Source organism: Mus musculus, chromosome 18 (genome assembly GCF_000001635.26).
Source record: "Mus musculus strain C57BL/6J chromosome 18, GRCm38.p6 C57BL/6J".
NCBI lineage: Eukaryota > Metazoa > Chordata > Mammalia > Rodentia > Muridae > Mus > Mus musculus.
The window spans coordinates 31646981-31661274 of NC_000084.6; the positions used below are offsets into that span (position 1 = coordinate 31646981).

Genomic DNA, 14294 nt, shown 5'->3' on the forward strand with positions numbered 1-14294 from the left:
ACTCTGTTTTATACTGATTAACCTTAGAAAGAACTAATATTCCATTTCTATCTTTACTAGTTAATGATGAGGCTGGCCGAGATGCTGATGTTGGTACCAGGGAGCACGTGGGCCCTAGCAGCTCCCTGCCGCCCCGGGAAGAGAAGCAGGAGCCAGTTGTGGTAAGGCCCTATCCACAGGTACAGATGCTGCCTGCACACCATGCTGTCGCCTCAGCCACCCCTGTCGCAGTGACAGCCCCGCCAGCACACCTGACACCAGCAGTACCACTCTCTTTTTCGGAAGGACTTATGAAGGTAACGGCGTTTAAAGTTCACAGTGAACTACAGCTGAAGGCAGCTTGCCCTTGGCAAAGCTAACCCAGTCTTAGGCTGTGTCATAGCGTGCTTCGTTGGCTCTTCCCCTCCGGCTGTCACTTGAGACTTCACTGTAATGTAAAGGAGTACTATTCTGCAGTGACAAGACTGTCCTGAGCACTTGGCATCCCAGGAGTTTTCTGTTACCTTTTTCTGTTGTTGTATTTGTATCAATTTGCTTATTTGTTTTAAAATGAAGTTTACACTATAGTCCAGGCTGACCTTGAACTCTCCATGTACACCAAGCTTGGGATAGTTTTCTTGTGTCTGCCTCCCACTTACTGGGATTGTACGTATATGCCACCATATCTGAACCTGTTGTATAATCTGTTGATATTATTCAGCTTACATACATGCTAAGTGAGTTTTATCTTAGCACTCCTCTCCACGGTTTGCTTTAGTAGCTGGCTGACTGGGGTATCTGGGCATGTTGCTCTCTGTATTACTTGGGTTAATGCTTTAGTTACTCAGAGTTGTGTTTACGTCTGTGCAGATGTGAGAGGCAGGATTGTGTAGAAGACAAGGCATATAGTGTGAGCAGTACAGATCCAGGCTTTATTCCCGGGTCTGCTTTGTACTGTGTGTCTCTGAGTAAAATGTTTAGCTCGTTTGTACATTTCGTCCTCTATACTATAAAACACCAGTAGTTTTGCAGAAGAGCTATGCCGACAGGTGAGCCTTATGCTACCCGTCTCATTTTGTATGTCACTCTGCAGACTGGACTTGTGTGCTGTTAAAGTAAGATGCACGGCTAGAGCAAAGCTATTGACATGTGTCCTGTGGTTTTCTATTTGCAGCCGCCCCCGAAGCCTACCATGCCTAGCCGTCCCATTGCGCCTGCTCCCCCTTCTACCATGTCACTTCCCCCGAAAGTTCCCGGGCAGGTTACTGTTACCATGGAGAGCAGCATCCCTCAAGCTTCAGCCATTCCCGTGGCAACAATCAGTGGACAACAGGTTATTCTCTCCTCCTGACTTGTTCGTTTTCTAAGTGCATTAGGCCGTGTCCTGAATAATTGAGTGGTTGCAGATACCCATAGGGAGATAATAGTGCTGAAATCAAAAGGAGTAACACCCAGGCTGCTTAGTGGTTAGGCTGTATCTGCTGAGCACATCCTATGCCAGCTACCATACGACCTTCAGTGTAAAATCACAGAGAGCCATGAGCAGTCTTTGTCCTAGAAGGGTTACAGTCGACATGTGCTTGACTAGAGGGAGACGGTTCTGAGGAGGCGAGACTACCTCAACCTCAGAAAACCTGGAAGCATCCTAGGTTTTCTTGGAGGATAGTAGATGTGTAGCAGGTTCTCTCTGCCCTCTAATTGTGAGCATTTACAGTAAAGGCTCCAGTTTTAACTTGAAATTTTAATTGTATTCCATTATGTATAGTTGATTTATTAAATACTTTGAATTATAACACTTGTGAAGAAACTAAATCTCAAAATTCTTTTCCTTTGTGTTTTCAAGAAAAATTAATATTAAAAAAACATGCCCCGTCTTGTTCTCTAATCATGCCAAGTAATTGCCAGAAGTCTGGCAATGTCATCTGCGATGTACTTATATCAGAGTGCTGGAAAGCTTAGGGGATGAGCTGAAGCCATTAGAGGCGTTAACTGACATGTATTCAGAAATCTTAAGTAGCATAAAGAATAATGGATATAAAGATCTATTTTTTAAAAAAATAGAGTGGTGGGGTAAATAAGCCTGTGACCAGGAAAGGGAGAACAAGTGTAAAAGATTGGTGCAGATTCGAGTTACTAAAAAGAAATAGTCGGAGGTCTCATGTGGCACTGGGGTCTGGTAACTTGTTGGGGCTATTGGAGTATGCTCACTTCGGACCTGCTCATTTACAGGGGCCATTATTAAAACACAGCAGATGAAAAGGCTCATGGAGCCCCTTTCCCTGGGATACTCCCAATGGAGATTGGGCATGTGTAGAGTAGTATAGCTGTAGACAATACTCAGAGTCCGAAAGGAATGACCTGACTCAAGACTGCACATCAGTGTACAGCCCTTGAATTATACATGATTTGCCCTGGAAATCCCCCCAAACAGCAAAAAGGAAGGGGGAATTCTTGTTGTTGTTGTTGTTGTTGTTGTTGTTGTTGTTTTCAAGAACAGCCTGACCCAGTTTGAAGCAAACTGACTTTCTGTAGGCAATAGCTAAGGCCATCCTCATGAAGATTGTCTTCTCTGCTGTTTCTTCCAGGGGCATCCCAGTAACCTGCATCACATTATGACCACAAATGTGCAGATGTCCATAATCCGCAGCAACGCTCCCGGGCCCCCACTTCACATTGGAGCTTCCCACTTACCTCGAGGTAAAAACTGCACATTGTGCTCCAAATACAGTAGCAGACAGACTCTGACTGGAGGACAGGATGACCGACTTTGCACAGTCAACCTAAAGTTACAGGGCAGTGGAGATGAACCCACAGCAGTACCAACTTTCAACATGATGTGTTATGTGCCTCCTACAGTTACATTAGAACACGTCTGTGCACATCTAAGGAAGAGAGTTTGTTGTTGTCATTTTTAGGCCGTCTTCCTAAGTCACCCTGGCTGGTCTCATACTTGTGCTCCTCCTGTAGTTTCCTCCTAAATGCCGATTGCAGGTACACAACACCACCCCTGGCTGCTTGTGTTGTGTTGTGTTTGTGACATGGTTTTGCAGTGCAGCCCTGCTGTGCCTGGAACTCCAGCAGTCATTCATTGACTCTTAGGAGTCTGTGGAATCACACACAGGCTACCTTAATAGAACTGCTAAGACACTATTTGCCTTTGTACAGTGTAGATATCGGCACTAAGGCCACACAGGCAGCATGAGAAGCTGACACATTGCTAGTGACTAATGTGTTTCTGGTTTAGACACAGTCTAGGCAGTGGTACCATACTGTGCTGCTCTTGTAGCAGCACACCATATCAATGGCATACCTCCTAAGATGCATATAAACAAATTTAAAGACAAAACACATAGTCCTTGAATACACATTTTCTTACTTTTCTTCATAATAAAATAAGAAGTGTAGGCAGTGTACTGGAGCGGGAGACCCACATGCTGCCCAGGCTTGGCAGTTCTGCCTTTCCTAGAGAGCATACTTAGCTTTATTAAGTAATGCTTCTATAAGCCATGCTGATCAGTTTTGTCTTTTCAGGTGCAGCTGCTGCCGCTGTGATGTCCAGCTCTAAAGTAACTACAGTCCTGAGGCCAACTTCACAGCTGCCAAATGCTGCTACGGCGCAGCCAGCAGTACAGCACCTCATTCACCAGCCAATCCAGGCATGTTGGGGTCAGGGATGCTCAGCCAGTCTGGCTTCTGTGCGCTACCATAGCCGTGCGCTCTGCCGTACACTGAGGGGCTCCATAAGCTCAGTTACTTCTCTTTGCAAAGCTTGGAGGATGCCCTTTGAGTGGTGCAAGTGTAGAACAGGGCATTAAAAGTTTGATGGAAAAGTGACAAGACAACTGGTGTAGAGAATGAACAGGAGCAAGGACGACAGTGGTGGCTACAGTGCTGAGAAAGGCTAGCTAAGATAGAGGAGGATTGTAATTTAGAGAGAGCTTTGTGAGCACCAAAAAGGCTTATGTACATTTTATGCATGGAAATAAATGTCTCCCTTTTCAGGTAACTTTCAACTACTAAATACATCTGGTAGTCCCCCTCTTATCCCCCCACCACACACACTCACCCCTTCTTCCATAGTGACAATCAAACCCAAGGCCTATTCATGCCAGGCAAGCACTCTAGTAGCTGAGCTACACTTGAACCTTGTTTATTTTTATTCAAGGAATTCTGTAATCTCAGTCCTAATAGAATTGTGCTGTGTCAGAAGGAGATGCAGGTTCAGAAGAGATGGCTCAGGAGTTAAAGAGCAATAGTTGTTCTTTCAGAGGATCCAGGTCCATTCTCAGTACCCACATGATGGCTAACAACCATCTGTAACTTGAGTTCCAGGGGTTCCAGTGCCCTCTCCTGACCGCCACATGTCCTGTGTGCCTGTACTACACAGTTATTCATGCAGGCATGATGCCCATACACATAAAAAAGAATTGTTTTTACATCTCAAAGGAAAAGATTCAGTGGTGTTTCCAAGTAAGGACTCCAAAACCATGGGGCATGCACTTGATTTTACAGATGATATAAAGCTGCGTCTAACCCAGTTACAGAGAGAAGGTGGGAATTCTAGTACTTTCAGGGATCAGGAAGGTAATATTTGTGAATTAGCTGGTCTTTAAAAGCTGACGTGGTGGACTGGAGTGATGGCTCAGTGGTTAAGAGCACCAACTACTCTTCCAGAGGTCCCGAGTTCAATTCCCAGCAACCATATAGTGGCTCACAACCATCTGTAATGGAATCTGATGCCCTCTTCTGGTGTGTCTGAATACAACTACAGTGTACTCATATACATAAAATAAATAAATCTGAAAAAAAAAAAAAAAAGCCGGCGTGGCCTGGTGTGGCGGTTCACGCCTTTAATTTCAGCACCTGGGAGAGACAAAGGCAGGCTCAGCTCTGAGATCTAGGCCAGACAGACCTATGTAGAAAGACAGTCTCTCAAAACAACAACAAAAACCAGAGTGCAGATGTGGTAGCCCATGTGTGATGTCAGCACATTGCAGGTAAAGCAGGAGAGGCGGGAGTCAACATCTTCCTTAACCAGAGTAGAGGCCAGCCTGGGTTGCATGGGACCCTCCCCCCAAATTCTTCCAGTAAAGCCCAGTACAGAACTAACTTAAACAGTGAGGGTAGGAGCAGCAGATGAGGGCAGAGGTTAACATAAGGGGAAAGAGTGGGCCGTGGAACTTGAGTGCATTAGAGAGCATTAGCTCTCAGCCTGGAGAGCCTGCATCCACCTCGGTCCTACATGGTTGAAGGAGAGGACACATTACCTCACCTGCACACACGTACAAGAGCAGGAGCAGGCAGGGCTTGGTGATTCACTTGCATCTGAAGGTCAGGAAAAGGGTGGGTCAGGACTGGGGTGGTGGGAACGGTGACTGGGTGATTGATGGCTTCAAGAAGCTCCTTTCTCAGAAGGCTTACACAAAAGATAGAGCAGTAAGGGTTAGGGCTAACTAGTGTGAAAATGTAGAAATCGTCCGAACACCTGACGGTTTCTATGCCCTTTGGAGCACCTTGACTTCTGTCAGCATAGAGGCTTCTCGTCCTTTTTGTCCTTTGTATCCTGATTTGGCCTCAGAGCCCAAAACGCCAGCCAGTAACCTCAGAGGTCCTTTGTGCAAGGCACTCCTATGGATTTTAAATGTCCACTCAGTACCACAGTAAACTATGCAATGCCAGGCCAAACAGTTAAATTTCAGTTTCTGCGAAGACTAGGATAGTACTTTTATTCTAGTTTTACTAAAAAGTTGTGGGTGGGCTGGAAAGATGGCTCAGTGGCTAAGAGCACTGGCTGCTCTTCCAGAGATCCTGAGTTCAATTCCTGGCAATCACGTGGTAGCTCAGAACCATCTGTAATGGGATCCAATGTCCTCTTCTGGTGTGTCTGAAGATAGCTACAGTATACCCATATAAATAAAATTAATTAATCTTTTTTTTTTTTTTTTAATTCATGGGCAAGATAGGAGTGTGTGTTTGTATTGAGACAATCTCATTACATAGCCTTGGCTGGCCTTGAACTCTCTAAGTCAGCCTGGCCTGCAGTTCACAAAGATCATCTGCCTCTGCTTTTTGAGTGCTGTGACAAAGACTTGTACCACTACACCTAGTATAAAATAGGGATTTTCCCTGCCTCTTTAGCAGTGCTGGGACTGAACCCAGAACTTTGTAGGGCCAGTCACACGTTCTTCCATTCAGCTGCATGTGTCCTGCTCTGCCGTGTCCTGTTCTCGCCCCACTCTCACCCCCACTTTGGGTTCTGAGATCTTTCAAGTAGTCCAGGTAGACAACGCTCCTGTCTCAGCCACTCAAGTGTGAGGATTACAGGCTCACACCACAGTTCCTGCCAATTCTTTGTGATTCTGTTCTTTGTCTTAGGATAACATACCAAGAAAAAAGTTAGGGTGCTGAGGACTTCTTTCACCCAGGCACAGACATCCTCATCTGCAGGCTCATGTTTCAAAACTGAGTTTCAGTATTTTTGGCTTGCTGTATTTTGTCTTGCCTTCCGCTTTAAGTGAACTATTTTGTTCTCTCCCCTGTAGTCTCGGCCACCTGTGACCACCTCCAGTACAATCCCTCCTGCTGTAGTAGCAACAGTCTCAGCCACCAGAGCGCAGTCTCCTGTCATCACTACGACAGCGGCCCACGCGGCTGACTCGACGCTCAGGTATGGGGCCTTGAGTCATTTCCCTCTCCTTTTGCTTTATTGAACTCTGTAATTAAATGCTCATTTCTAAATTGAACTCTAGATCGGGGCTTCTTAAACTTTTTCTCCCAAGAAGTTTCACATGGCCCTGGATATATAGGATATAAAATAAGTGCACACAGCAAGCATTACTGATAATAAGTCATAGAGAAATGTACTTTATGGTCCTGGCAAGACAGTTCAGCAGGTAAGAGAACTTGTTGTCTATGAATGAATCAGTGACTGAATACTTGTCACTCTTTCAGAGGACCTCAATCTAGCTCCCAGCACAAACATTGGACAATTCAACCCCAAGAGTAATTCCAACGCTTCGGGGCCTAGTTCCTCTTCTGACCCTCAAGGGTACACACACAATAAAGATAAATCTTTTAAAAAACAACTCTTTAGTATGTACATAATAATTTTATCATTTATTAAAGATGAATGGGAGTTTCCACAGCAGTGAGGCCGATATGCTGTTTACTTTACCTAATTAACTCTTGGCTCAGTGCACCTTAGCCGGCACAGAGCCCTTTCAGCATTTCACATAGTTGGTTGATGTTTTGATTTTATACTTGTCGGTATATATTTATGTAATATGTACTACGAAATGGCTTAAAAATTTAAGACTTCGCAAAATTGTTGGAAATTCTATTCTAATCCCATAATTTTTAACTATAAATCATTTAATTACTTTTATCATAAAATTCAAATCAGGAACTCAAACAAATTTTTATGTTTGTTTTGGTTTTGTAGGTTTTTCTGTTTGTTTTGTGGCTATGAATATTTGCCCACGTGTATGTATGTGCACCACATGTATGGCTAATGCTTTGTGGTGGTCAGAAGAGGGCATTGGCTTCCCTGGGACCCACAACATTGTGGGTGGTTGTGAGCTAGCTACCACGTGGGTCCTGAGAACTGAACCTTTGCAAGAGTAGGCAGTGTTGGTAACTGCTGAGCCATTTCTCCAGCCCCTCTGTTTTTCATTGGCACACAAAGTAGTAGGATTCTTAATGGCTGACTCCACACTCAGTGCGTGTGTCTCTGAATGGGTGAGCTGCACCACAGCACATGGAGATCAGAGGGCAACCTCAGTGTCTGTCCTAACCTTCTACTTTGTTGGGCACAAGGGCTCTTATTTTTTTCTCAGCATATAGAAGCTAGCAGTGATCTTCCAGGCATCCTCCTGCCTCTGCCTCCCATCTCTGTAGGAGCTCTGGATTCCAGTCAGTCAGGCTTCATCTTCTGCTTTGATGTGGATTCTGAGGATTCAAATTTGGCTTCTCATGCTTGCACAGGAAGTGCTTTTACCCTGATAGATCTGCCTAGCCTTGCCTGGGCTGTGGGCCCTTCCTTTACTCTTTTCCCGTCCTCCTTCCTCCCCGTCCTCTTCCGTCCTGACTAGTTTCTCTCCATGATAAGTCACATGTGTTCCATTGCCCCTCCTCACTCTAGTTTCAAGGCCTATGCTCATACACACACATGCATGCATACTACATACATACTACATACATACATACATACATACATACATACATACATACATACATAAAAATGAAAAACAAGGTTTTGCAATTGAGAGTTTACCTGTTGGTTGAGTCTAGATTGCCTGCCTCACTTAATAATTTCCAGCTCCATGAGGTGTCTTGCAAATTCATTGTTATTACTAAATAAAACTCCACGTGTGTGTGCACCACATTTTTGTTGCCCATTTTTCTGTTAATGGCATCTAAGCTGACTCTTGCCTCCTTACTGCTGCAAGTAGAACAATAATAAACGTGGGTATACCAGTATCTCTGTGGTAGGATGGGGGTCTTGGGAATATGCCAGTGGGGGTGGAGGGTGCAGTACCTGAGTATCACGGTAATTGTACATTTTATCTCTCTTTTTTGGTTTTTCGAGACAGGGTTTCTCTGTGTATCACTGGCTGTCCTGGAACTCACTTTGTAGACCAGGCTGGCCTCGAACTCAGAAATCCGCCAGCCTCTGCCTCCCGAGTGCTGGGATTAAAGGCGTGCGCCACCACACCTGGCTACATTTTATTTCTTTGAGAAACCTCTACCCTGTTTATTCAAGTTTACATGCCCATCATTAGTGAATGCGGGTTCCCCTTTACCCACATCCTCGTTGTTAACAGTTGTTTTCTTTCTTATATACATTACATTTACTTATTTTATGGATTTATGTGGCCGTGTACATGCCAAGATAGACTCGATGAAGTCAGAAGGCAGCTCTTGGGAGTCTCCTGCCTCCTACCATGAAGGTCCCAGAAATGGACCTCAGATGATGAAGCTTGACAGCAGGCACATTTACCCCTGAGCTGTCTGCTGGTCATTTGTTTTCTTGACAATTACCATTCTGACTGGGGTAAAGTGGAATCTGCAAAGTTTTAATTCATATTTCCTTGATAGTCATTTCTGTTTCTTCTGACAACTATCTGTTCATTTATTAGGTCATTTATATATTAGAAGTATCATTCTGTTTGCTGTTTACTATTTGTAGTTCCTTATATATTTTATATATTAGCACCATATTAATATATAACTGACAAAAATGATATGTATAAATATAGAGAGAAATAATATAAAACATAAATTATATATAAGCATATATAAATAAAATATATAAACATGTAATATATAAATAATATACCTGACAAAAATTTCTGCCACCCCCTAACTGACAAATGTTCCTTGTGTATATAGAAACTTTTTAATATTATATAATGGCTTTGGGCAAGTCTTGAGGTTATCAAACTGCAATTTTCAAATCAGGCACTTTCACACAGTATACTAAAGAGACATCCTAATTTGATACTTAGATGCTAAGGAATGGTAAGAAAGTATTTAAAATCTTCATTTTTCATAATTAAAGTATGTTTCTATAAGAGTAGAAACCTTTGTCCCGTAAAACAGTGCAGTTCTCAACACACTTCCTTGGATCTAAGCCAAGGTATTTCAGGCCTTGTTCATTGCTATCGCCTGGAGGTATCACATTGTAGTGCAAAGGGCAAGTGCTGGGTTAAGAGAGGCTAAAGGGGAGTGCTCTCAGGGAGAGTGAATCCATCTTCACTGAAGCAAGTATAAACTCCAAAAAAGATTGAAGATACAGTGTATTATATTATGCTGCAGACAAATTACCAATTCAGTAGGTACAGTAGGATGGTTGGGTATCTGAAAGGGGATGCTAACAGAATGAAGAAATGTGTGGAAAGGCTAGCTGCCGTGCTGTGCTCCTGTTGTCTCAGATAGCCACAAGGTTAAGATAGAGATCGCTTGAGTCCAGGAGTTTGTGACTAATTTAGGTAACACAGGGACCTGTTTTTAAGAAAAACTGCTGAGCCATAGAGGTCAAGTGTGGTTAATGAGGGATCAGTGTAGAACCTTTTTGTTAGTGAATATTTGGATAATTTTATATTTATTATTAATATTTCTCAATATGTGTCTATGTGTAGATATGTGTACATGAGTGTGTAGGTACCTGCAGAGGCCAGTGGTGTCGAGTACCCCTGGAGGTGGAGTTTCAGCCGGTGTGACCCACATGATACGGTGCTAGGACTAGAACCTGAGTCCTGGAAGACCATCATATGATCTTAACCACTGAGCCGTGACTTCAGTCCTGAATTTGCCTTTTATCTGTGAAGTAACTATGATTATTGTGGGGGTGGCTGAGGAGATCCCTCTGCTAGAAGTCAGGAACTTCCAGTTTATTAACATGTGGGCTCTGTCTTGCGTATATCCAGGATGGTCGAAATGAAGAGGCCTAGAATACAACTCCTACGAATTTTTAGTTGCGATGCAGTGCTTAGGACTTCTGTTCCTACTGCCTGAGGCAGTGTTCTCTACCTGTGACGAGAACCATAACCAAGGTGACTCTTACAGAAGAAACCATTCATTGGTGGCTTGCTGACAGGGTCAGAGGCTTAGGTCATTGCCCTCATAGCAGGAATCATGGCAGCACACATGCAGAACTGGTGCTGGTAGAGCAGCGAGAGACAGACAGACAGACAGACAGACAGATCCCTCTGCTAGAAGTCATGAACTTCCAGTTTATTAACATGTGAGCTCTGTCTAAATGTCTCTACTAAGACATTTTGTGGTGAGAAAATATATTGCCTAAGATATACAGAAACAACTGCCCAGTGTAAACTGTTTTATTGTTTTGGTTGTTTTTTTTTTTCCATTTTTTATTAGGTATTTAGCTCATTTACATTTCCAATGCTATACCAAAAGTCCCCCATACCCACCCACCCCCACTCCCCTACCCACCCACTTCCCCTTTTTGGCCCTGGTGTTCCCCTGTACTGGGGCATATAAAGTTTGCGTGTCCAATGGGCCTCTCTTTCCAGTGATGGCCAACTAGGCCATCTTTTGATACATATGCAGCTAGAGTCAAGAGCTCCGGCGTACTGGTTAGTTCATAATGTTGTTCCACCTATAGGGTTGCAGATCCCTTTAGCTCCTTGGGTACTTTCTCTAGCTCCTCCATTGGGAGCCCTGTGATCCATCCATTAGCTGACTGTGAGCATCCACTTCTGTGTTTGCTAGGCCCCGGCATAGTCTCACAAGAGACAGCTACATCTGGGTCCTTTCGATAAAATCTTGCTAGTGTGTGCAATGGTGTCAGCGTTTGGAAGCTGATTATGGGGTGGATCCCTGGATATGGCAGTCTCTACATGGTCCATCCTTTCGTCTCAGCTCCAAACTTTGTCTCTGTAACTCCTTCCATGGGTGTTTTGTTCCCAATTCTAAGGAGGGGTGTTTTTTGTTTTTTTTTTAAGATTTATTTTATTTATGTGAGTATACTGTAGCTGTCTTCAGACACACCAGAAGAGGGCATCCAATCCCGTTACAGATGGTTGTGAGCCACCATGTGGTTGCTGGGATTTGAACTCCAGACCTTCGGAAGAGCAGTCGGGTACTCTTACCCACTGAGCCATCTCACCAGCCCCCCTATTTTATTTTTATATTAGCTATAATTGTTATTACATTCAAGTGGTATGGTGACATTTGACTTGGATGTCCAATGAAAAGGAGGTTCAGGGCCTTGTTTTTAGGTCACGTTTGTAAAGCACCTTCTCCTGAGTGTTGAGCACAATGCCCTTGGTCTTGCCAAATGAGTGGCGAGTGTTCAGTCACACAGGCTTTTGGGTATTCTTCTATATTAGGCACTGCTCTTGGCATGTAATTTCCTGGTAAATTACACAGGAAAAAAGCTTAGTTATTGGGGGTTTTTTTCTACTTGCATCTATAATTATAATAAATTCCTAATACCCAGTTTCTTTGTAATCTGGAGATAACAAGTATAAACAGACCAATTTCTATGAAAGAAGTAGAAGAAAAAATTCAGTGCGCTATCTCTCAGACAAGTGCCAGGCCTGTGTGGTTCCATAGAATTCTCTCAAACTCTCAAGATAAACCAATATAATGAACATGGTTCAGAGTTAACACGATGTGAAACTGGAGACAGGAGGTGGGGAGGCTTCCGGCTCGTGATAAGTACATTCAGTACTGTATCTCCATCCTTTAACCGGTTTCTTTCCTCTAATTTCACTTGATTGATAAAATTTATCTTTCTTCAAAAGCAACCTTATGTGTGTTTGTGTGTGCACTCACGCCAGAGACAGAGTGCAGGGCTTAAGCATGCCTCACATACTCTCCTAGTGATTGATTCTCCAGCTCTAAAAGGTCTCTTCTCATGGAGGAGCAACGCTGTGACTTTTCATGTGCTCGGACTTCATTTCCTAGCTACTGCAGCCGTGGTTTAGTTGCTGTCCTCTTCTATATTCTGGCAGTATTTGTGTACTGTTTCTCTATTCTTTCTCTGAGTCGTCAAAGGTATGTCTCCTGTCTTCTAAAGCTGAATGGGCTCTAGAGAAGTCTGAAGCTAAGCCTGGTTTGTCTTCTAACTTCTCAAAAACCTTAATTACACACGTGACTTATAATACATCTTACTTTATGGAGTTCAGCAACTTTTTTTTCCAGTATTGAGCTTTGAACCTAGGGCCTCAGGCACACAAGGGGAGCGCTCTACCACTGAGCAGTAGCACCAACCCTAATATATGATTTGTTGTGACTGTGCATATAAGTCATTTTTAAATAGATACCTTTTCAATCTGTAGCATACAATGTTACTTATAAAAAGTGTTCTTAGTTAGGCATGGTGGTGCACACCTTAGATCCCAGCACTCAAAATACAGAGAGAGGAAGATCTATAAGTTTGAGACCAGCTTGGTCTACAGATCAAGATCTAGGACAATCAGCTCTGCAGAGAAACCCTTTCTTGGGAAGAAAATAAAAAAGTTTCCTTGAATTCTTTCTATATTATTTTACTCTGTTTTATTTAGGAAGTGGTGCCCAATTATCTCTATATTGTCACTTTTTAAATAGCTTTTTCTCTTTAAGGTACACTCATGATCCCCTTTGGTTTGGTTTGGTTTGATTCTTTAAGATAGTTTTACTGTATAGATTTTGGCTAGCCTGAAACTCATAGAGGTCTGCCTGCCTCTGCCTCCTAAGTGTTGGGATTAAAGGTATTGACCACCACACTGGGCCTCCTTCATTTCGTAACTGTTTTGTTTTGCTGTATTGTCTCAGCTCAAATGTTTCTTAGCCTCAGCCCGTTCAGCCCAAAGCAGCATGGACCACAAGCATGCACAATTGTTCCGTCCTGTGTTTACTACAGCATTGGTTCCCATGTTAACCTCTTAATCGTGTCATCTTTCCTGAATAACTGGGCAGGTATCTCCTGCTTCTGTCTTGACCTCTGAGCATTGGTTTTTGTCTCCTTCCTGTGGGCATGTATTTGTCTTGGTTTTGTTTCATAGCTACAGTTACTTCCATAAGTTTCCGTAGCTTGAGATTTCCTAGGCACACACACACTTCTGATCCTCCCCGCCCGCCCTCTTTCCTCATCCTGTAGACTCCAGACTGAACGGGAGTGTACTAAGCTACTATGCTATCCTGGAACTCTCAGCAGCCCTGTGCTTGAGCCTTTTAGCTGCAAGGATTTTAGGTGTGAGCCACTATGTCTGGCTTTGAGTTTTCATTTTTGGTTTAATTTCGTTTGTTCTAAATGAATCATCTGTAATTTGTTCTTTTTATAGCCAAGGCAATACACTGAGTTGAAGACCCAGTGTAGCTATGTTAGTTTTCTTGGCCACTACTTCTGTCCTGCAATCGAATTAAAAGAGTGTCTCTTCCATGGGTCACAGCATATTACACGTGGGGCTCACTGACCCATATTTCAATTCCTTGTTTAGCCCTATATCCTTGGCGTCTAGCCCTCGGAACTAGTCTAGTCCACCTCTGATTTCCCCAGCACAAAGAAGTCAGGAGGCTGAGTCAGGACAATAGCAGTTCCAGAGCTCGCTGAGGTTGTGTAACATGTTTGAAAGCCGGCTGAGCTGCATAGTTAGACTCTGTCTCAAAACAAAAGAAATTTTGATATCCTCTGTAACTTGGGAGGAGTAAAAAAGTTGACCACTTTATTATTTAATAATAAAGTATCAGAGAACTTATTAGCAAGTTATAGAGCAGTTTCTACCTGAATGGCCTCATTTGACAACTGAATGTGTTTAGCAGGGAAGGTTTTCACCAAAGACTTGATGGATGTTCCAATTACTCGCTGT

The 14294-nt window shown here is 43.3% G+C and overlaps 1 protein-coding gene across 8 annotated transcripts in view; it reads left to right on the forward strand.

The window, feature by feature from the left end:
* Window positions 1-14294, forward strand: part of Sap130 (Sin3A associated protein) — an 88701-nt gene that overhangs the window by 12613 nt on the left and 61794 nt on the right. For all 8 annotated transcript variants that reach the window (NM_001357554.1, NM_172965.3, XM_006525951.3 and 5 more), the window contains exons 3-7: window positions 61-296; window positions 1154-1312; window positions 2565-2676; window positions 3511-3635; window positions 6522-6646. In NM_001357554.1, the coding sequence (NP_001344483.1) occupies window positions 61-296; window positions 1154-1312; window positions 2565-2676; window positions 3511-3635; window positions 6522-6646 (757 nt within the window). The remainder of the gene's footprint in view (window positions 1-60; window positions 297-1153; window positions 1313-2564; window positions 2677-3510; window positions 3636-6521; window positions 6647-14294) is intronic.